Raw genomic sequence first — 25,000 nt, forward strand, 5'->3', positions numbered from 1 at the left:
AGCGAACAACTCGGAATGACCCCCATAATACAAAGATAGCACCATAACACCGAACACCGGCTGTACCGCATACACTTCCTGGGAAAGGTAAATACACACCGCATTCCCCTAACCGGCACAACACAGAGATAGCACCACAGCGCCAAACACCGGCTGTACCGCAAACACTTCCTGGGACAGGTAAATACACACCGCATTCCCCTAACCGGCACAATACAGAGATAGCACCACAGCGCCAAACACCGGCTGTACCGCAAACACTTCCTGGGACAGGTAAATACACACCGCATTCCTATAACTGGCACAATACAGAGATAGCACCACAGCGCCAAACACCGGCTGTACCGCAAACACTTCCTGGGACAGGTAAATACACACCGCATTCCCCTAACCGGCACAATACAGAGATAGCACCACAGTACCCAACACCGGCTGTACCGCATACACAAGTAAATAGTAAATACACACTGCATTCCCCTAACCGGCATAATACAAAGATAGCACCATAACACCGAATACCAGATGTACCGTATACACTTCCTGGGACAGGTAAATACATACCGCATTCCCCTAACCGGCACAACACAGAGATAGCACCACAGCGCCAAACACTGGCTGTACCGCAAACACTTCCTGGGACTGGTAAATACACATCACATTCCTCTAACCGGCACAACACAGAGATAGCACCACAGCGCCAAACACCGGCTGTACCGCAAACACTTCCTGGGACAGGTAAATACACACCGCATTCCCCTAACCGGCACAATACAGAGATAGCACCACAGTACCCAACACCGGCTGTACTGCAAACACTTCCTGGGACAGGTAAATACACACCGCATTCATATAACCGGCACAATACAGAGATAGCACCAATGCGCTGAACACCGGCTGTGCCGCATACACTTCCTGGGACAGGTAAATACACACCGCATTCCTATAACTGGCACAATACAGAGATAGCACCTAGTACCCAACACCGGCTGTACCACAAACACTTCCTGGGACAGGTAAATACACACCGCATTCCCCTAACCGGCACAATACAGAGATAGAACCACAGCGCCAAACACCGGCTGTACCGCATACACTTCCTGGGACAGGTAAATACACACCGCATTCCCCTAACCGGCACAATACAGAGATAGAACCACAGCGCCAAACACCGTCTGTACTGCAAACACTTCCTGGGACAGGTAAATACACACCGCATTCCTATAACTGGCACAATACAGAGATAGAACCACAGCGCCAAACACCGGCTGTACCGCAAACACTTCCTGGGACAGGTAAATACACACCGCATTCCCCTAACCGGCACAATACAGAGATAGCACCACAGCGCCAAACACCGGCTGTACCGCAAACACTTCCTGGGACAGGTAAATACACACCGCATTCCTATAACCGGCACAATACAGAGATAGAACCACAGCGCCAAACACCGGCTGTACCGCAAACACCTCCTGGGACAGGTAAATACACACCGCATTCCTATAACCGGCATAATACAGAGATAGCACCACAGTACCCAACACCGGCTGTACCGCATACACTTCCTGGGACAGGTAAATACACACTGCATTCCCCTAACCGGCACAATACAGAGATAGCACCACAGTACCCAACACCGGCTGTACCGCATACACTTCCTGGGACAGGTAAATACACACCGCATTCCCCTAACCGGCACAATACAGAGATAGAACCACAGCGCCAAACACCGGCTGTACAGCATACACTTCCTGGGACAGGTAATACACACCGCATTCCCCTAACCGGCACAACACAGAGATAGCACCATAACATGAACACCGGCTGTACCGCATCACTTCCTGGGACAGGTAAAAAAAACCACACCACATTCCTATAACCGGCACAATACAGAAATAGCACCAATGCGCCGAACACCGGCTGTACAGCAAACACCTCCTGGGACAGGTAAATACACACCGCATTCCTATAACCGGTACAATACAGAGATAGCACCATAACACTGAACACCGTTTGTACCGCAAACACTTCCTGGGACAGGTAAATACACACCGCATTCATATAACCGGCACAATACAGAGATAGCACCAATGCGCCGAACACCGGCTGTACCGCATACACTTCCTGGGACAGGTAAATACACACCGCATTCCCCTAACCGGCACAATACAGAGATAGCACCACAGTACCCAACACCGGCTGTACTGCAAACACTTCCTGGGACAGGTAAATACACACCGCATTCCTATAACTGGCACAATACAGAGATAGCACCACAGCGCCAAACACCGGCTGTACCGCAAACACTTCCTGGGACAGGTAAATACACACCGCATTCCTCTAACCGGCACAATACAGAGATAGCACCACAGTACCCAACACCGGCTGTACTGCAAACACTTCCTGGGACAGGTAAATACACACCGCATTCATATAACCGGCACAATACAGAGATAGCACCACAGCGCCAAACACCGTCTGTACTGCAACCACTTCCTGGGACAGGTAAATACACACCGCATTCCCCTAACCGGCACAATACAGAGATAGCACCACAGTACCCAACACCGGCTGTACTGCAAACACTTCCTGGGACAGGTAAATGCACACCGCATTCATATAACCGGCACAATACAGAGATAGCACCAATGCGCCGAACACCGGCTGTACCGCATACACTTCCTGGGACAGGTAAATACACACCGCATTCCCCTAACCGGCACAATACAGAGATAGCACCACAGTACCCAACACCGGCTGTACTGCAAACACTTCCTGGGAAAGGTAAATACACACCGCATTCCCCTAACCGGCACAATACAGAGATAGCACCACAGTACCCAACACCGGCTGTACTGCAAACACTTCCTGGGACAGGTAAATACACACCGCATTCCCCTAACCGGCACAATACAGAGATAGAACCACAGCGCCAAACACCGGCTGTACCGCAAACACTTCCTGGGACAGGTAAATACACACCGCATTCCCCTAACCAGCACAATACAGAGATAGAACCACAGCGCCAAACACCGGCTGTACCGCATACACTTCCTGGGACAGGTAAATACACACCGCATTCCCCTAACCGGCACAATACAGAGATAGCACCACAGTACCCAACACCGGCTGTACCGCATACACAAGTAAATACACACTGCATTCCCCTAACCGGCATAATACAAAGATAGCACCATAACACCGAATACCAGATGTACCGTATACACTTCCTGGGACAGGTAAATACACACCACATTCCCCTAACCACCTACCATACACTGACCCCGGTATATAGAGACATTCCGGTTACCGTACACTGACCCCCGTATATAGAGACACTCCAGTTTCCGTATACTGACCCCGGTATATAGAGAGACACCGGTTATCGTACACTGACCCCGGTATATAGAGACACTCCGGTTACCATACACTGACCCCGGTATATAGAGACACTCCGGTTTCCGTACACTGAACCCGGTATATAGAGACACTCCGGTTACCATACACTGACCCCGGTATATAGAGACACTCCGGTTTCCGTACACTGACCCCGGTATATAGAGACACACCGGTTACCGTACACTGACCCCGGTATAGAGAGACATTCCGGTTACCGTACAGTGACCCCGGTATATAGAGACATTCCAGTTACCGTACACTGACCCTGGTATATAGAGACACTCCAGTTACCGTACACTGCCCCCAATATATAGAGACGCTCCGGTTACCGTAAACTGACCCCAGTATAAAGAGACACTCCGGTTACCGTACACTGTCCCCAGTATATAGAGGCACTCCGGTTACCATACACTGACCCTGGTATATAGAGACACGCCGGTTACTGTACACTGACCCCGGTATATAGAGACACTCCGGGTACCGTAAACTGACCCCGGTATATAGAGACACTCCGGTTACCGTACACTGACCCCAGTATATAGAGGCACTCCGGTTACCGTACACTGACCCTGGTATATAGAGACACGCCGGTTACTGTACACTGACCCCGGTATATAGAGGCACTCCGGTTACCGTACACTGACCCTGGTATATAGAGACACGCCGGTTACTGTACACTGACCCCGGTATATAGAGACACTCCGGTTACCGTACTCTGACTCTGGTGATATGTTCTAGGAACACTTTAACTATTACTCGGTGGATGCTGCGCTGGGTCATCTCGTCTTCTCCATGAAGTATGATGTCATCGGAGACCAGGAGCACCTCCGCCTACTGCTCCGGTAGGTATTATGTGACGTCTGTGTCCTGTGTCTCCTCTGGCTGGAGGGGTCCCTGATGTCACAGTACAGGTGTGAGTACATGGAGGGCTGCGCCCCAGGTGACGGATGTGATCGGAGGAGGGTTATAGCATCGCAGATATCCCCTGTGCGATGCCGCCATGGGTTTCTATGTTACGTCTCTGGTCAGAATGGCGACATTCATTAGGTCGATATGAAAATGTTGACATAACCATTGGCGACGTTCAGCATGTCAACATTGATGTAAAGTTGACATCATTGACATGTCGACAATGTGTTTTTACTGTGATTCTATCCTTAATGCCCGAAGCCTAATGCAAATGCTGCCGTTTTACCAATGTCGAAATTTTATGTGATATTCTGTCCATGTCAACATTCACAAGTTGTCTGCAGTAATGATGTCGACATTTGAACCATGTCATCATCATCATCATCAATGTTGCCTTTCTGTGTCAGCATTGTGAATGTCATCCTACTGGTGTCAGCATTACAAATATCTCCTGTCTGGTGTCGGCAATATGACTGTAGACACATCTGGTGTGGATGAGGAGACTGCGTCCCACGGTCACACTGAGCGCTGATGAGGTAGAGGAGGACTCAGGGGTGATATATTCCCGTGTTCTCATATATCTATCTATCACACACACATTACATACAATATATCCCTCATACTACACAGTATATCCCTCATACTACACATTATATCCCTCATACTACACAGTATATCCCTCATACTACACAGTATATCCCTCATACTACACATTATATCCCTCATACTACACAGTGTATCCCTCATACTACACAGTGTATGCCTCATACTACACAGTGTATGCCTCATACTACACAGTGTATCCCTCATACTACACAGTATATCCCTCATACTACACATTATATCCCTCACACTACACATTATATCCCTCACACCACACAGTATATCCCTCATACTACACAGTATATCCCTCATACTATACATTATATCCCTCATACTACACAGTATATCCCTCATACTACACAGTATATCCCTCATACTACACATTATATCCCTCATACTACACAGTGTATCCCTCATACTACACAGTGTATGCCTCATACTACACAGTGTATCCCTCATACTACACAGTATATCCTCATACTACACATTATATCCCTCACACTACACATTATATCCCTCACACCACACAGTATATCCCTCATACTACACAGTGTATCCCTCATACTACACATTATATCCCTCATACTACACATTATATCCCTCATACTACACATTATATCCCTCATATTACACAGTATATCCCTCATACTACACATTATATCCCTCATACTACACAGTGTATCCCTCATACTACACAGTGTATGCCTCATACTACACATTATATCCCTCATACTACACATTATATCCCTCATACTACACAGTGTATCCCTCATACTACACAGTATATCCCTCATACTACACATTATATCCCTCACACCACACAGTATATCCCTCATACTACACAGTGTATCCCTCATACTACACATTATATCCCTCATACTACACAGTATATCCCTCATACTACACATTCTATCCCTCATACTACACAGTATATCCCTCATACTACACAGTGTATCCCTCATACTACACAGTATATCCCTCATACTACACAATATATCCCTCATACTACACAGTATATCCCTCATACTACACAATATATCCCTCATACTACACAGTGTATCAGAGTCGGCCCTAACCAATATGATGCCCTAGGCAAGATTTTGGCTGGTGCCCCCTAGCACAACCGCTGATTCCGCCTCTGACCTTGCACCTCTTTCCCAGCACTATCACCCCTCACCCGTAGCAGTCCTTATTTTGGTGTTTGTACCCCCTATATTTTAAACAGGAACAGTTCGCACATTTGGCGCGCAGACCAAAAAGGGGTGTGTTTTTGCTGGCAAGGGGCATGGCCACACAATGGTAACCCCAATTCCAATTACCCCACACAGTACTGCAACTTTATTCACATTTGATCATGCGATAGTGTCCATAATTCATATTAAATCCCACAGTAGTACTACTTTACCTTAAAAGTTACTCCTCACAGTAGAGCCCCTTATTCACATTACATCACACTGAATTGCTCCTTATTCACATTACACCACACCCTATTACTCTTTATTCACATTAGACGACACAGTAGTGCCCTTTCTATACGCAACGCCACATAGTAGAGCACCTTATACACATAATGCCACACATTAGTAATCCATTTATACACATAATTCCACACAGTAACGCCCCTTACACATGAGACACATTATTAATGTCCTTATAAACATAATGCGCCTTACACATTATGACAACCTTTATTAATGCCCTTTCACAAATAATGTCCCTTACACATATGCCGCACATTATTAATGCCCTTATACACATAATGACACACATAGTGCCCCCTACACATTTGCTGCACATTATTAGTTCCCCTATACACATAATGACACACATACAGTACTACCCTGTTACACATATGCTGCACATTATTAATGCCCTTATACACATAATGACACACATAGTGCCCCTTACACATGTTGCACATTATTAATGCATTTTTACATAACACACATAATGCTCCTTACACATATTCTGAACAATACTGCACAACCAACCCACTCACATGCACACAGCACTCACACTGCCACTAACACTGTGACCTCTGCCTCTGCTTGGATATTACAGATGTGTCCTCATAAATCTTGCCTCAATGCTAACGTTGGGCACCTTTTTTTTTAATGAAAATGCATCTTATTTGCATTGCTATGTGGCTAGGATGCACAAGCAGCTTCTGCTGATTAAAATGATATGCAGCATGCCTATATACAGCGTGAGACTGTGGCTGTATCTGCATATGAAATGGTACACACAGAATATAGGCATGTCGCATATCATTTTAATCAGCAGAAGCTGCTGATGCCCCTAGGCATATCAAATGCCCTAGGCAATTGCCTAGTTTGCCTATACCTATGGCCGGCTCTGCAGTGTATCCCTCATACTACACATTCTATCCCTCATACTACACATTCTATCCCTCATACTACACAGTATATCCCTCATACTACACAGTGTATCCCTCATACTACACAGTATATCCCTCATACTACACAATATATCCCTCATACTACACAGTGTATCCCTCATACTACACAGTGTATCCCTCATACTACACATTATATCCCTCATACTACACATTATATCCCTCATACTACACAGTGTATCCCTCATACTACACAGTGTATCCCTCATACTACACAGTGTATCCCTCATACTACACATTATATCCCTCATACTACACATTATATCCCTCATACTACACATTATATCCCTCATACTAGACAGTATATCCCTCATACTACACAGTGTATCCCTCATACTACACAGTGTATCACTCATTCTACACATTATATCCCTCATACTACACAGTATATCCCTCATACTACACAGTATATCCCTCATACTACACAGTGTATCCCTCATACTACACAGTGTATCCCTCATACTACACAATATATCCCTCATACTACACAGTGTATCCCTCGTACTACACAGTGTATCCCTCATACTACACATTATATCCCTCATACTACACATTATATCCCTCATACTACACAGTGTATCCCTCATACTACACAGTGTATCCCTCATAATACACATTATATCCCTCATACTACACAGTATATCCCTCATACTACACAGTATATCCCTCATACTACACATTATATCACTCATACTACACAGTGTATCCCTCATACTACACAGTATATCCCTCATACTACACATTATATCCCTCACACTACACAGTATATCCCTCATACTACACAGTGTATCCCTCATACTACACATTATATCCCTCATACTACACAGTATATCCCTCATACTACACATTCTATCCCTCATACTACACAGTGTATCCCTCATACTACACAGTATATCCCTCATACTACACAATATATCCCTCATACTACACAGTGTATCCCTCATACTACACATTCTATCCCTCATACTACACAGTATATCCCTCATACTACACAGTGTATCCCTCATACTACACAGTATATCCCTCATACTACACAGTGTATCCCTCATACTACACAGTGTATCCCTCATACTACACATTATATCCCTCATACTACACAGTGTATCCCTCATACTACACAGTGTATCCCTCATACTACACAGTGTATCCCTCATACTACACAGTGTATCCCTCATACTACACATTATATCCCTCATACTACACAGTATATCCCTCATACTACACATTATATCCCTCATACTAGACAGTATATCCCTCATACTACACAGTGTATCCCTCATACTACACAGTGTATCCCTCATACTACACAGTATATCCCTCATACTACACAATATATCCCTCATACTACACAGTGTATCCCTCATACTACACAGTGTATCACTCATTCTACACATTATATCCCTCATACTACACAGTATATCCCTCATACTACACAGTATATCCCTCATACTACACAGTGTATCCCTCATACTACACAGTGTATCCCTCGTACTACACAGTTTATCCCTCATACTACACATTATATCCCTCATACTACACAGTATAACCCTCATACTACACAGTGTATCCCTCGTACTACACAGTATATCTCTCGTACTACACAGTATATCCCTCATACTACACAGTGTATCCCTCATACTACACAGTGTATCCCTCATACTACACAGTGTATCCCTCATACTACACAGTATATCCCTCATACTACACATCGTATCACTCATGTAGTATGAGTGTATCCCTCATACTACACAGTGTATCCCTCATACTACACAGTGTATCCCTCATACTACACATCGTATCCCTCATACTACACATCGTATCCCTCATACTACACAGTATATCCCTCATACTACACAGTGTATCCCTCATACTACACAGTGTATTCCTCATACTACACAGTATATCCCTCATACTACACAGTATATCCCTCATACTACACAGTGTATCCCTCATACTACACAGTGTATCCCTCATACTACACAGTATATCCCTCATACTACACAGTATATCCCTCATACTACACAGTATATCCCTCATACTACACAGTATATCCCTCATACTACACAGTGTATCCCTCATACTACACAGTGTATCCCTCATACTACACAGTATATCCCTCATACTACACAGTATATCCCTCATACTACACAGTGTATCCCTCAGACTACACAGTATATCACTCATACTACACAGTATATCACTCATACTACACAGTATATCACTCATACTACAGAGTGTATCCCTCATACTACACAGTGTATCCCTCATACTACACAGTGTATCCCTCATACTACACATTATATCCCTCATACTACACATTATATCCCTCATACTAGACAGTATATCCCTCATACTACACAGTGTATCCCTCATACTACACAGTGTATCACTCATTCTACACATTATATCCCTCATACTACACAGTATATCCCTCATACTACACAGTATATCCCTCATACTACACAGTGTATCCCTCATACTACACAGTGTATCCCTCATACTACACAATATATCCCTCATACTACACAGTGTATCCCTCGTACTACACAGTGTATCCCTCATACTACACATTATATCCCTCATACTACACATTATATCCCTCATACTACACAGTGTATCCCTCATACTACACAGTGTATCCCTCATAATACACATTATATCCCTCATACTACACAGTATATCCCTCATACTACACAGTATATCCCTCATACTACACATTATATCACTCATACTACACAGTGTATCCCTCATACTACACAGTATATCCCTCATACTACACATTCTATCCCTCACACTACACAGTATATCCCTCATACTACACAGTGTATCCCTCATACTACACATTATATCCCTCATACTACACAGTATATCCCTCATACTACACATTCTATCCCTCATACTACACAGTATATCCCTCATACTACACAGTGTATCCCTCATACTACACAGTATATCCCTCATACTACACAATATATCCCTCATACTACACAGTGTATCCCTCATACTACACATTCTATCCCTCATACTACACAGTATATCCCTCATACTACACAGTGTATCCCTCATACTACACAGTATATCCCTCATACTACACAATATATCCCTCATACTACACAGTGTATCCCTCATACTACACAGTGTATCCCTCATACTACACATTATATCCCTCATACTACACATTATATCCCTCATACTAAACAGTGTATCCCTCATACTACACAGTGTATCCCTCATACTACACAGTGTATCCCTCATACTACACATTATATCCCTCATACTACACAGTATATCCCTCATACTACACATTATATCCCTCATACTAGACAGTATATCCCTCATACTACACAGTGTATCCCTCATACTACACAGTGTATCACTCATTCTACACATTATATCCCTCATACTACACAGTATATCCCTCATACTACACAGTATATCCCTCATACTACACAGTGTATCCCTCATACTACACAGTGTATCCCTCGTACTACACAGTTTATCCCTCATACTACACATTATATCCCTCATACTACACAGTATAACCCTCATACTACACAGTGTATCCCTCGTACTACACAGTATATCTCTCGTACTACACATTATATCCCTCATACTACACAGTGTATCCCTCATACTACACAGTGTATCCCTCATACTACACAGTGTATCCCTCATACTACACAGTATATCCCTCATACTACACAGTGTATCCCTCATACTACACAGTGTATCCCTCATACTACACAGTATATCCCTCATACTACACAGTGTATCCCTCATACTACACAGTGTATCCCTCATACTACACAGTGTATCCCTCATACTACACAGTGTATCCCTCATACTACACATCGTATCCCTCATACTACACAGTATATCCCTCATACTACACAGTGTATCCCTCATACTACACAGTGTATTCCTCATACTACACAGTATATCCCTCATACTACACAGTATATCCCTCATACTACACAGTGTATCCCTCATACTACACAGTATATCCCTCATACTACACAGTATATCCCTCATACTACACAGTATATCCCTCAGACTACACAGAGTATCCCTCATACTACACAGTGTATCCCTCACACTACACATTATATCCCTCATACTACACAGTGTATCCCTCAGACTACACAGTATATCACTCATACTACACAGTATATCACTCATACTACACAGTATATCACTCATACTACAGAGTGTATCCCTCATACTACACAGTATATCCCTCATACTACACAGTGTATCCCTCATACTACACATTCTATCCCTAATACTACACAGTATATCCCTCATACTACACACTATATCCCTCATACTACACAGTATATCCCTCATACTACACAATATATCCCTCATACTACACAGTGTATCCCTCATACTACACAGTGTATCCCTCATACTACACATTATATCCCTCATACTACACATTATATCCCTCATACTACACAGTGTATCCCTCATACTACACAGTATATCCCTCATACTACACAGTATATCCCTCATACTACACAGTGTATCCCTCATACTACACAGTGTATCCCTCATACTACACATTATATCCCTCATACTACACATTATATCCCTCATACTACACAGTATATCCCTCACACTACACATTATATCCCTCATACTACACAGTATATCCCTCATACTACACAGTGTATCCCTCATACTACACAGTATATCCCTCATACTACACAGTGTATCCCTCATACTACACAGTATATCCCTCATACTACACAGTGTATCCCTCATACTACACAGTATATCCCTCATACTACACAGTATATCCCTCATACTACACAGTGTATCCCTCATACTACACAGTATATCCCTCATACTACACATTATATCCCTCATACTACACAGTATATCCCTCATACTACACAGTATATCCCTCAGACTACACAGAGTATCCCTCATACTACACAGAGTATCCCTCATACTACACAGTGTATCCCTCACACTACACATTATATCCCCCATACTACACAGTATATCCCTCATACTACACAGTGTATCCCTCATACTACACAGTATATCCCTCATACTACACAGTGTATCCCTCATACTGCACATTCTATCCCTAATACTACAAAGTGTATCCCTCATACTACACAGTGTATCCCTCATACTACACATTCTATCCCTCATACTACACAGTATATCCCTCATACTACACAGTATATCCCTCATACTACACAGTGTATCCCTCATACTACACAGTATATCCCTCATACTACACAGTGTATCCCTCATACTACACAGTACATCCCTCATACTACACAATATATCCCTCATACTACACAGTGTATCCCTCATACTACACAGTGTATCCCTCATACTACACATTATATCCCTCATACTACACATTATATCCCTCATACTACACAGTATATCCCTCATACTACACAGTATATCCCTCATACTACACAGTGTATCCCTCATACTACACAGTGTATCCCTCATACTACACATTATATCCCTCATACTACACATTATATCCCTCATACTACACAGTGTATCCCTCATACTACACAGTATATCACTCATACTACACAGTATATCCCGTATACTACACTGCCAAAGAATAACCCCGCTCAGTGATTGGGGAGAGTTTAGTTACTAGTCTTTGTAGGTGTGTTTGCAGGTAAGTGTGAATATCACAGGGTGTTACATGTCTTTTCCCGTCTGATTTCTTGTTTCAGGACAAAATGCCAAACGTACCACGATGTCATCCCGATATCCTGTCTCACCGAGTTACCGAACATTGTACAAATGGCAAAAGTAAGGGCAGGATTTATGTGATTGTTATCTCACCTGAACAGGAGGCGTTTTGATACAGGTTCCAGGAGAGGTGTGCTACCAATGAAATAGCAGCAACTCCTTATTAGATACAGGGTCTGGCAGGATGTCCCCAGCATGTCCTGTAATGTAGAATTGTCCTGTCCCAGGGTGATTAGCGTTACAGGGGCGCTGAGCCCTGGGGACATATATTCTCAATATGTATAGTGTGGGGCAGTGAAGGGAAAGGGGGGACATGATAGAAACTTTCAAATATATCAAGGGTTTTAACAAAGTCCAGGAGGGAAACATTCTCCAAATGAAGAGAAGCAATAGGACACGAGGACATGCACTGACGCTGGAGGGGGGGAGGTTCTGGGGAAATTTGCGGAAAAATTATTTCACAGAAAGGGTAGTGGACAAGTGGAATAGCCTCCCATCAGAGGTGGTAGAGGCTAAGACAGTAGAGCAATTTAAACATGCATGGGATAGACATAAGGATATCCTTACAAAGACATAAGGATCAAATAAGGTTAGAGATAAAAATAATGTAAAAAAAAATAAAGGGGCAAACTAGATGGGCCAAGTGGTTCTTATCTGCCGACAAATTCTATGGGGGTAATTCCAAGTTGATCGCAGCAGGATTTTTGTTAGCAATTGTGCAAAACCATGTGCACTGCAGGGGAGGCAGATATAACATGTGCAGAGAGAGTTAGATTTGGGTGGGGTGTGTTCAATCTGCAATCTAATTTGCAGTGTAAAAATAAAGCAGCCAGTATTTACCCTGCACAGAAACAAAATAACCCACCCAAATCTATCTCTCTCTGCACATGTTATATCTGCCTCCCCTGCAGTGCACATGGTTTTGCCCAATTGCTAAAAAAAATCCTGCTGCGATCAACTTGGAATTACCCCCTATGTTTCTATGTTTCTATATATATATGTCTGTAATTCAGTTCTCCATCTTCCCACCCAGCAACCTCCCCTCTACTCTCAGCTGTCTCCTCTTTACCTGTCCGGAAGTTGACAGCCCGGGTCATGGGGTACACCGGCCCTATCCCAGCACCGCCGGCTGGGTACACAAAGAGCCAAAAAGAGTGCAGCATATGGCCATACTCTTGCACCTTCCTACGCTGTGCACAATGGGCAATCCGGGTCCGGACAACATAAAATACACTATAACGGTGAACTAGGGAAACTGATTAAACAATGAGGGGTAATCGGACGTTATTAGCGTGTAAACTCATTCACTTCTCGGCCCTATACCTGACACCCTACCCATGACTGTAACTCACCCAAAGTAACCAGTCAGGGTTAGGCCTTATACATTCCTCTGACCCCACGCTGAGAGACAATGTCCCAGGGGTGAGATATGGTGACAATCTCCAGAATATTGCTCCAGCCGTCAGTAGACACGCTGGTTACTAGTAGTAGATTCTGATAGATTCATAGATTTATTGGTACCATAAAATACAGATCAATAAAAGCAAGTGGCCGAGTTTGTGGTGCCCTAAATGTACCCGCATTTATCACAGTAATCATTCAGCCCATACCTCCCTGCAAGCTTTTGTCCTCTGTTATCAGCCATGTGTGCATGTAGTAGTTGCCAGGATGGGTGGGAAGGGTCAGACAGCCCATGGGGATAGCGGGATTAGGGTAACTAATGGGCGTCAGGCACAGGGGATAGCGGGATTAGGGTAACTAATGGGCGTCAGGCACAGGGGATAGCGGGATTAGGGTAACTAATGGGCGTCAGGCACAGGGATAGCGGGATTAGGGTAACTAATGGGCGTCAGGCACAGGGATAGCGGGATTAGGGTAACTAATGGGCGTCAGGCACAGGGATAGCGGGATTAGGGTAACTAATGGGCGTCAGGCACAGGGATAGCGGGATTAGGGTAACTAATGGGCGTCAGGCACAGGGGATAGCGGGATTAGGGTAACTAATGGGCGTCAGGCACAGGGGATAGCGGGATTAGGGTAACTAATAGGCGTCAGGCACAGGGGATAGCGGGATTAGGGTAACTAATGGGCGTCAGGCACAGGGGATAGCGGGATTAGGGTAACTAATAGGCGTCAGGCACAGGGGATAGCGGGATTAGGGTAACTAATAGGCGTCAGGCACAGGAGATAGCGGGATTAGGGTAACTAATGGGCGTCAGGCACAGGGGATAGCGGGATTAGGGTAACTAATGGGCGTCAGGCACAGGGGATAGCGGGATTAGGGTGACTAATTGGCGTCAGGCACAGGGGATAGCGGGATTAGGGTAACTAATGGGCGTCAGGCACAGGGGATAGCGGGATTAGGGTAACTAATAGGCGTCAGGCACAGGGGATAGCGGGATTAGGGTAACTAATGGGCGTCAGGCACAGGGGATAGCGGGATTAGGGTAACTAATAGGCGTCAGGCACAGGGGATAGCGGGATTAGGGTAACTAATAGGCGTCAGGCACAGGGGATAGCGGGATTAGGGTAACTAATAGGCGTCAGGCACAGGGGATAGCGGGATTAGGGTAACTAATAGGCGTCAGGCACAGGGGATAGCGGGATTAGGGTAACTAATGGGCGTCAGGCACAGGGGATAGCGGGATTAGGGTAACTAATGGGCGTCAAGCACAGGGGATAGCGGGATTAGGGTAACTAATGGGCGTCAGGCACAGGGAACTGACTCAGACTGATCTATGTGTTACAGCTGGTTTGTGAAGATGTGAATGTGGATCGATTTCATCCCGTCCTCTACCCGAAGGTGAGTCCGCTCAATGGGAAGTTGATGCCAGAACATAATCTGTAACACGGAACATGATACGCTGTATGACACAATGCTCCGGAATCCGATCTCTCCTGTGTATTTTAGCAGCGTCTCACTCTGTAATACCTTATTGTGATTATCATGGGAGAACCTTAATAACACTTGTAATAGCGACACAGGTTATTATAATAATGGTAACCTAGATCTGCGCTCAGTATTATTCTGTCTTTACCCCTCTTATGTTTTTACTGACAGGCGTCACGTCTCATCGTCACGTTTGATGAACACGTCATCAGCAATAACTTCAAATTTGGTGTAATCTACCAGAAAACAGGACAGGTCAGATGGCTGTGGTCTCATGAGACCTACTGTACGTGAAAAGGGGATCTGCATAGTGACGGGTGTTGCTGTCAGTGTCCGTGTGTCTAGTGATGGATGTTGGTGTATGGGCCCGTGTGCCTAGTGACGGGTGTTGGTGTATGGGTCCGTGTGCCTAGTGACGGGTGTTGGTGTATGGGTCCGTGTGCCTAGTGACGGGTGTTTGTGTATGGGTCCGTGTGCCTAGTGACGGGTGTTGGTGTATGGGTCCGTGTGCCTAGTGACGGGTGTTGGTGTATGGGTCCGTGTGCCTAGTGACGGGTGTTGGTGAATGGGTCCGTGTGCCTAGTGACGGGTGTTGGTGTATGGGTCCGTGTGCCTAGTGACGGGTGTTGGTGTATGGGTCCGTGTGCCTAGTGACGGGTGTTGGTGTATGGGTCTGTGTGCCTAGTGACGGACGGGTGTTGGTGTATGGGTCTGTGTGCCTAGTGACGAGTGTTGGTGTATGGGTCCATGTGCCTAGTGATGGGTGTTGGTGTATAGGTCCATGTGTCCAGTGATGGGTGTTGGTGTATAGGTCCATGTGCCCAGTGATGGGTGTTGGTGTATAGGTCCATGTGCCCAGTGATGGGTGTTGGTGTATAGGTCCATGTGTCCAGTGATGGGTGTTGGTGTATAGGTCCATGTGCCCAGTGATGGGTGTTGGTGTATGGGTCCGTGTGCCTAGTGACGAGTGTTGGTGTATGGGTCCATGTGCCTAGTGATGGGTGTTGGTGTATAGGTCCATGTGTCCAGTGATGGGTGTTGGTGTATAGGTCCATGTGCCCAGTGATGGGTGTTGGTGTATAGGTCCATGTGCCCAGTGTTGGTGTATGGGTCTGCGTGCCCAGTGATGGGTGTTGGTGTATGGGTCCATGTGCCCAGTGGTGGGTGTTGGTGTATAGGTACATGTGCCCAGTGATGGGTGTTGGTGTATAGGTCCATGTGCCCAGTGGTGGGTGTTGGTGTATAGGTCCATGTGCCCAGTGGTGGGTGTTGGTGTATAGGTCCATGTGCCCAGTGATGAGTGTTGGTGTATAGGTCCATGTGCCCAGTGATGGGTGTTGGTGTATAGGTCCATGTGCCCAGTGATAGGTGTTGGTGTATAGGTCCATGTGACCAGTGATGGGTGTTGGTGTATAGGTCCATGTGCCCAGTAGTGGGTGTTGGTGTATAGGTCCATGTGCCCAGTGGTGGGTGTTGGTGTATAGGTCCATGTGCCCAGTGGTGGGTGTTGGTGTATAGGTCCATGTGCCCAGTGATGGGTGTTGGTGTATAGGTCCATGTGCCCAGTGATGGGTGTTGGTGTATAGGTCCATGTGCCCAGTGATGGGTGTTGGTGTATAGGTCCATGTGCCCAGTTATGGATGTTGGTGTATAGGCCCATGTGTCCAGTGATGGGTGTTGGTGTATAGGTCCATGTGTCCAGTGATGGGTGTTGGTGTATAGGTCCGTGTGCCCAGTGATGGGTGTTGGGTGTTGGTGTATAGATCCATGTGCCCAGTTATGGGTGTTGGTGTATAGGCCCATGTGTCCAGTGATGGGTGTTGGTGTATAGGTCCGTGTGTCCAGTGATGGGTGTTGGTGTATAGGTCCGTGTGCCCAGTGATGGGTGTTGGTGTATAGATCCATGTGCCCAGTGATGGGTGTTGGGTGTTGGTGTATAGATCCATGTGCCCAGTGGTGGGTGTTGGTGTATAGGTCCATGTGCCCAGTGATGGGTGTTGGTGTATAGGTCCATGTGCCCAGTGATGGGTGTTGGTGTATATATCCATGTGCCCAGTGATGTGTGTTGGTGTATAGGTACATGTGCCCAGTGGTGGGTGTTGGTGTATAGGTCCATGTGCCCAGTGGTGGGTGTTGGTGTATAGGTACATGTGCCCAGTGGTGGGTGTTGGTGTATGGGTCCATGTGCCCAGTGGTGGGTGTTGGTGTATAGGTCCATGTGCCCAGTGATGGGTGTTGGTGTATAGGTCCATGTGCCCAATGATGGGTGTTGGTGTATGGGCCCATGTGCCCAGCGGTGGGTGTTGGTGTATAGGTCCATGTGCCCAGTGGTGGGTGTTGGTGTATAGGTCCATGTGCCCAGTGATGGGTGTTGGTGTATGGGTCCATGTGCCCAGTGATGGGTGTTGGTGTATAGGTCCGTGTGCCCAGTGATGGGTGTTGGTGTATAGGTCCATGTGCCCATTGATGGGTGTTGGTGTATGGGTCCATGTGCCCAGTGGTGGGTGTTGGTGTATGGGTCCATGTGTTGGTGTATAGGTCCATGTGCCCAGTGATGGGTGTTGGTGTATAGGTCCATGTGCCCAGTGATGGGTGTTGGTGTAAAGGTACATGTGCCCAGTGGTGGGTGTTGGTGTATAGGTCCATGTGCCCAGTGATGGGTGTTGGTGTAAAGTTCCATGTGCCCAGTGATGGGTGTTGGTGTAAAGGTCCATGTACTTAGTGACGGGGCTGATATATCATTTGCATATGTTTGCAGACTACAGAAGAGGAATTGTTTAGCACCATAGAGGAGAGTCCAGCCTTTATGGAATTCCTGGACCTGCTGGGTGAGAGGGTTCTCCTGCAGGACTTTAAGGGGTGAGTGTGCATATTTAGGAAAAGGTGTGTCTCTTCAGTCCAGCATATTCCAGTATAATGGCTGACCACAATTAGCCGCTCACTGCCACGTCTGATATTCTAGGTTCCGGGGAGGTCTAGATGTAGCTCACGGACAGACGGGGACAGAATCCATCTACTGCAACTTCCGTGGCAAAGAAATCATGTTCCACATCTCCACCAAGCTGCCGTACACAGAAGGTGATGCTCAGCAGGTAGGACGTTCCTCTGTATATACAGGCAGAGGAGGAGGGATATATATATATATATATATATATCAGTGGAAGATGTAGTTAGGGAGCAGACGAGCTCCGCACACACCTCACTCACACTCACAATGTCGCTCCTATCTGATTACGGAGTCTTTTAATACAAAATGAAAGATGGACTCACGCCCCATTGGTCTTACTGACTACAAAATAACCTTTCTCCCTTGTGGGTGACACAATAAAGTCTATTTGCAGTGTAGCTTCCAGTCTCTCTATTATAAGGTATAGAATGTTAAAGTTATTAGTTTCCTTTATTTATAAATCACCATTATTAGAATCAGAGCCTAACACATCCCTTATCCCTTTTCCTCTCCCCCCTTGGACTATTGTAACCTCCTACTCTCTCCTGCCTGTCCTCTCTTACGGTTGTAGTATGGTAGGCCGGCGGTCGGGCTCCCGGCGACCAGTATACCGGCGCCGGGAGCCCGACCGCCGGCTTACCGACAGTGTGGCGAGCGCAAATGAGCCCCTTGCGGGCTTGCTGCGGGCACGCTATTTTATTCTCCCTCCAGGGAAGTCGTGGACCCCCACGAGGGAGAATAAGTGTCGGTATGCCGGCTGTCAGGATTCCGGCGCCGGTATACTGTGCGCCGGGATCCCGACAGCCGGCATACTGAAGACCACCCCCCTCTTACAGCTATCCACAATGCTGCAGCCTCTTATATTCCTGTCCCCTCACTTTGAGTCCTCCCTCATTGACTCCCCTTCCCCTAGAGATTCCAGTATAATCTCCTTAACCTCCAAAGTACGCCATCTCTGAGCTCATCTCAGCCCACAATCCCCCTCACTCTCCGCTCCTCCTCGGCCACTGCACAAATGAGCTCCTCCCACTTCCCCATCCACGACTTCTGCATGCTACTTCCCTCGTCTCGGACTCACTCCCCCACCCTATCAGACTCTGTGCCAGACTACAGGGATCATTAAATCCCACCAGCTCCTCTCACACTCTATCTCTCATCCATCCCCATTTCTTCCCAGATGACCTCCCAGTTATACCCCTAACTCTCTCTGCACATGTTACACTTATACCCCTAACTCTCTCTGTGCATGTTACAGTTATACCCCTAACTCTCTCTGCACATGTTACATTTATATCCCTAATTCTCTCTGCACATCTTACAGTTATATCCCTAACTATCTCTGCACATGTTACACTTATACCCCTAACTCTCTCTGCACGTTACACTTATACCCCTAACTCTCTGCACATGTTACAGTTATACTCCGAACTCTCTCTGCACATCTGCCCTCCCTGCAAGCCAACATGGGGGGTAATTCCAAGTTGATCGCAGCAGGATTTTTGATAGCAATTGGGCAAAACCATGTGCACTGCAGAGGAGGCAGATATAACATGTGCAGAAAGAGTTAGATTTGGGTGGGTTATTTTATTTCTGTGCAGGGTAAATACTGACTGCTTTATTTTTACACTGCAAATTAGATTGCAGATTGAACACACCACACCCAAATCTAACTCTCTCTGCACATGTTATATCTGCCTCCCCTGCAGTGCACATGGTTTTGCCCAATTGCTATCAAAAATCCTGCTGCGATCAACTCAGAATTACCCCCATGGTTTTGCCTAGTTGCTAACTTTTTTGGTTTGATAACAAACCTGAATAAGGCCCTCTGTGCAGTCTCTGTACGGACTCTGCGGTCTCTGTACGGTCTCTGTACAGTTCCTGCGATCTCTGTATGGGCTCTGCACGGTTCCTGCAGTCTCTGTACGGTTTATGTGCGGTAACTGTGCGGTCTCTGTACGCTAACTGTGCGGTCTCTGTATGGTTTCTACGGTCTCTGTGGTCTCTGTACGGACTCTGCGGTCTCTGTACGGTTCGTGCGGTCTCTGTACGGTTTCTGCGCGGTAACTGTGCGGTCTCTGTATGGTAACTGTGCGGTCTCTGTATGGTAACTGTGCGGTCTCTGTACGGTCTCTGCGGTCTCTGTACGGCCGCACAGTAAAATGTGACTCTTCATTGTGGGGGTCTGTAATGTGGGTATTACCAATAAATGGAGGAATCTGAAAGTGTTCTTAGGTGTCCAGTTTTACGCCATAATCTTTTAGTATAAAAATGACATTTTCTCATACTCGCGTTCTATCCTGTCCATCTGCGCTAAGCAGCGGTAACTCTGCGGTATGTATACAGCAGGAGACCGGCGTTGTGTTCTGTAAATACCTGGAGTGACACCATTGCGCTCTCTCTATATAATCCTCATACAGACCCCGGGCGGCTCATCTCTCGGGTGCCCATTCCTGACCCCACTTGATGGTATACATACCGCGGGCGCCTCCTCTCCCGGGTGCCCGTTCCAGACCCCACGTGTTGATATACAGACTGTCACAATCTAGAGTTCTAGAACATCTTATTTACCATTGCGGTGTCTCTCCAGGCTGGTGCTGCGGCCCGCTCTCACTGTGCCCTCACACTGCTCGCAGGTAGCGCTGGGATCTGTATGCGGGCGCTGAGGTCTGTCCACACTACCGCTGCTCAGCGCTCCCCTCAGTGTCACACCGTCTCCGGGCATTGCTCTCTGCAGCACGCTGCTCTCCCTCCATTCCACAAGAGTTCAGGCGTGCTTCCTCCAAGACAAAGTTCCCTCCAATACACTGACATGGACACAGTCATGTTGGAGGTAGTCACCTGAACTATCTCAGCCATCCCAGTCGCTGTTCTCAATCAGCTGATCACAGCAGCCAATCACAAGAGACTAATACCTACAAAGGAGCAGCTTGGTCACTTCCAAATCGTCAGTACAACATGGTTTCTTTAGTGTATGCAGCTCTGTGCTGAGCTCCATTATACTAAAGCAGGCATGTCCAAACTGCGGCCCTCCAGCTGTTGTGAAACTACATATCCCAGCATGCCCTGACACAGTTTTGCTGTCAGAGAATGCTAAAGTTGTGTCAGGGCATGCTGGGATGTGTAGTTTCTCAACAGCTGGAGGGCCGCAGTTTGGACATGCCTGCACTAAAGTGTCAGTCCGGTTCAAGTCCAGTTCATACTTGCCTACCTGACCCTCTCCATGAGGGAGAAAATGCTCTGTTCCTGGACTCTCCTGGTAATGTATGATTGCCATCACCTGTGGTGAGCTGGGTAATTGATAAGAAAGGTGTTTCACCACAGGTGATGGCAATCATACATTACCAGGAAAGTCCAGGAACAGAGCATTTTCTCCCTCATGGAGAGGGTCAGGTAGGCAAGTATGGTCCAGTTACTATCTGGTTCCAGTCCCCTCACTTCTGGTTCTAGTCCGGTTACTATCTGGTTCCAGCCTGTTTACTATTTGGATCCATTCCAGTCTCCAGTCTGGTTCTAGTCCGGTTACAGCCTGGTTCCAGTCCAGGCTCCTGTCCAGATCCAGTCCGGTTACTATTCAGTTTCCAGTCCAGTTCTATTTCCAGTTGTCATCGCTCTAGTCCAGTGCCAGCATTTCAGCTCCTGAATCCAGTCAACACTGTCTACATCCATCCCGGAGTTCAAGCCTAACAGACTTTGGTGTTTAATAAAGTTATCCTCTCTCTCTTTCATGCTTTCGGGCCAGCCACTGCTAGAGCACCAACGATTCTTCTAAAGCCCACTAACCTGCACACACTAATGTGCGCATCCCTCCATGATTAAGCCTCCCCGCTTCCTCCACAACTCAGCTGCTTCATCTCGAGCCTCTCATGCCAACCCAAGCAAACCCAAACTCTCAAGCGTGACAGAGACCCGGAGTGGCTCCTCTCCCTGGTGCCCGTTCCTGACCCCACATAATGTAACACTCCATCTTCTCATGTTTAGTTGCAGAGGAAACGGCACATCGGTAACGACATCGTAGCCATAGTCTTCCAGGATGAGAACACCCCCTTTGTCCCGGACATGATCGCCTCCAATTTCCTGCACAGCTACATCGTGGTACAGGTGGAGGATCCCTGCACCGACAACACTGTGTACAAGGTACTCACTCCAGATTACCACCCTATACATGGTGCTCACTCCATATTACCACCCTATACATGGTACTCACTCCATATTACCACCCTATACATGGTACTCACTCCAGATTACCACCCTATACATGGTGCTCACTCCAGATTACCACCCTATACATGGTGCGCACTCCATATTACCACCCTATACATGGTACTCACTCCAGATTACCACCCTATACATGGTGCTCACTCCAGATTACCACCCTATACATGGTGCTCACTCCAGATTACCACCCTATACATGGTGCTCACTCCAGATTACCACCCTATACATGGTGCTCACTCCAGATTACCACCCTATACATGGTGCTCACTCCAGATTACCACCCTATACATGGTACTCACTCCATATTACCACCCTATACATGGTGCTCACTCCATATTACCACCCTATACATGGTGCTCACTCCAGATTACCACCCTATACATGGTGCTCACTCCAGATTACCACCCTATACATGGTACTCACTCCAGATTACCACCCTATACATGGTGCTCACTCCAGATTACCACCCTATACATGGTGCTCACTCCAGATTACCACCCTATACATGGTGCTCACTCCAGATTACCACCCTATACATGGTGCTCACTCCAGATTACCACCCTATACATGGTGCTCACTCCATATTACCACCCTATACATGGTGCTCACTCCATATTACCACCCTATACATGGTGCTCACTATAGATTACCACCCTATACATGGTGCTCACTCCAGATTACCACCCTATACATGGTGCTCACTCCATATTACCACCCTATACATGGTGCTCACTCCATATTACCACCCTATACATGGTAGTCACTCCAGATTACCACCCTATACATGGTGCTCACTCCATATTACCACCCTATACATGGTACTCACTCCAGATTACCACCTTATACATGCTGCTCACTCCAGATTACCACCCTATACATGGTGCTCACTCCATATTACCACCCTATACATGGTACTCACTCCATATTACCACCCTATACAAGGTATTCACTCCATATTACCACCCTATACATGGTGCTCACTCCATATTACCACCCTATACATGGTGCTAACTCCAGATTACCACCCTATACATGGTGCTCATTCCATATTACCACCCTATACATGGTACTCACTCCATATTACCACCCTATACATGGTGCTCACTCCAGATTACCACCCTATACATGGTGCTCATTCCATATTACCACCCTATACATGATGCTCACTCCATATTACCACCCTATACATGGTACTCACACCAGATTACCACCCTATACAAGGTATTCACTCCATATTACCACCCTTTACATGGTGCTCACTCCATATTACCACCCTATACATGGTACTCATTCCATATTACCACCCTATACATGGTACTCACTCCATATTACCACCCTATACATGGTGCTCACTCCAGATTACCACCCTATACATGGTGCTCATTCCATATTACCACCCTATACATGGTGCTCACTCCATATAACCACCCTATACATGGTGCTCACTCCATATTACCACCCTATACAAGGTATTCACTCCATATTACCACCCTATACATGGTGCTCACTCCATATTACCACCCTATACATGGTACTCACTCCAGATTACCACCCTATACATGGTGCTCACTCCATATTACCACCCTTTACATGGTGCTCACTCCATATTACCACCCTTTACATGGTGCTCACTCCATATTACCACCCTTTACATGGTGCTCACTCCATATTACCACCCTTTACATGGTGCTCACTCCATATTACCACCCTATACATGGTGCTCATTCCATATTACCACCCTATACATGGTGCTCACTCCATATTACCACCCTATACATGGTGCTCACTCCATATTACCACCCTATACATGGTGCTCACTCCATATTACCACCCTATACATGGTGGTCACTCCATATTACCACCCTATACATGGTGCTCATTCCAT

General features: G+C 46.2%; 1 protein-coding gene across 1 annotated transcript in view; it reads left to right on the plus strand.

Annotated features, from left to right (window-relative positions):
* The first annotated feature begins 2,757 nt into the window (after positions 1-2,757).
* The window catches only part of RAP1GAP (RAP1 GTPase activating protein), a 100,799-nt gene continuing 78,556 nt past the window's right edge, over positions 2,758-25,000 (plus strand). The window contains 8 exon segments of the mRNA XM_063942048.1: positions 2,758-2,781; positions 4,135-4,238; positions 13,045-13,123; positions 15,813-15,866; positions 16,125-16,208; positions 18,712-18,812; positions 18,916-19,045; positions 22,879-23,034. Of these exon segments, the coding sequence (XP_063798118.1) occupies positions 4,189-4,238; positions 13,045-13,123; positions 15,813-15,866; positions 16,125-16,208; positions 18,712-18,812; positions 18,916-19,045; positions 22,879-23,034 (654 nt within the window). The 5' untranslated portion in view covers positions 2,758-2,781; positions 4,135-4,188.

This window comes from Pseudophryne corroboree, chromosome 10, assembly GCF_028390025.1.
Source record: "Pseudophryne corroboree isolate aPseCor3 chromosome 10, aPseCor3.hap2, whole genome shotgun sequence".
Classification (NCBI taxonomy): Eukaryota; Metazoa; Chordata; class Amphibia; order Anura; family Myobatrachidae; genus Pseudophryne; species Pseudophryne corroboree.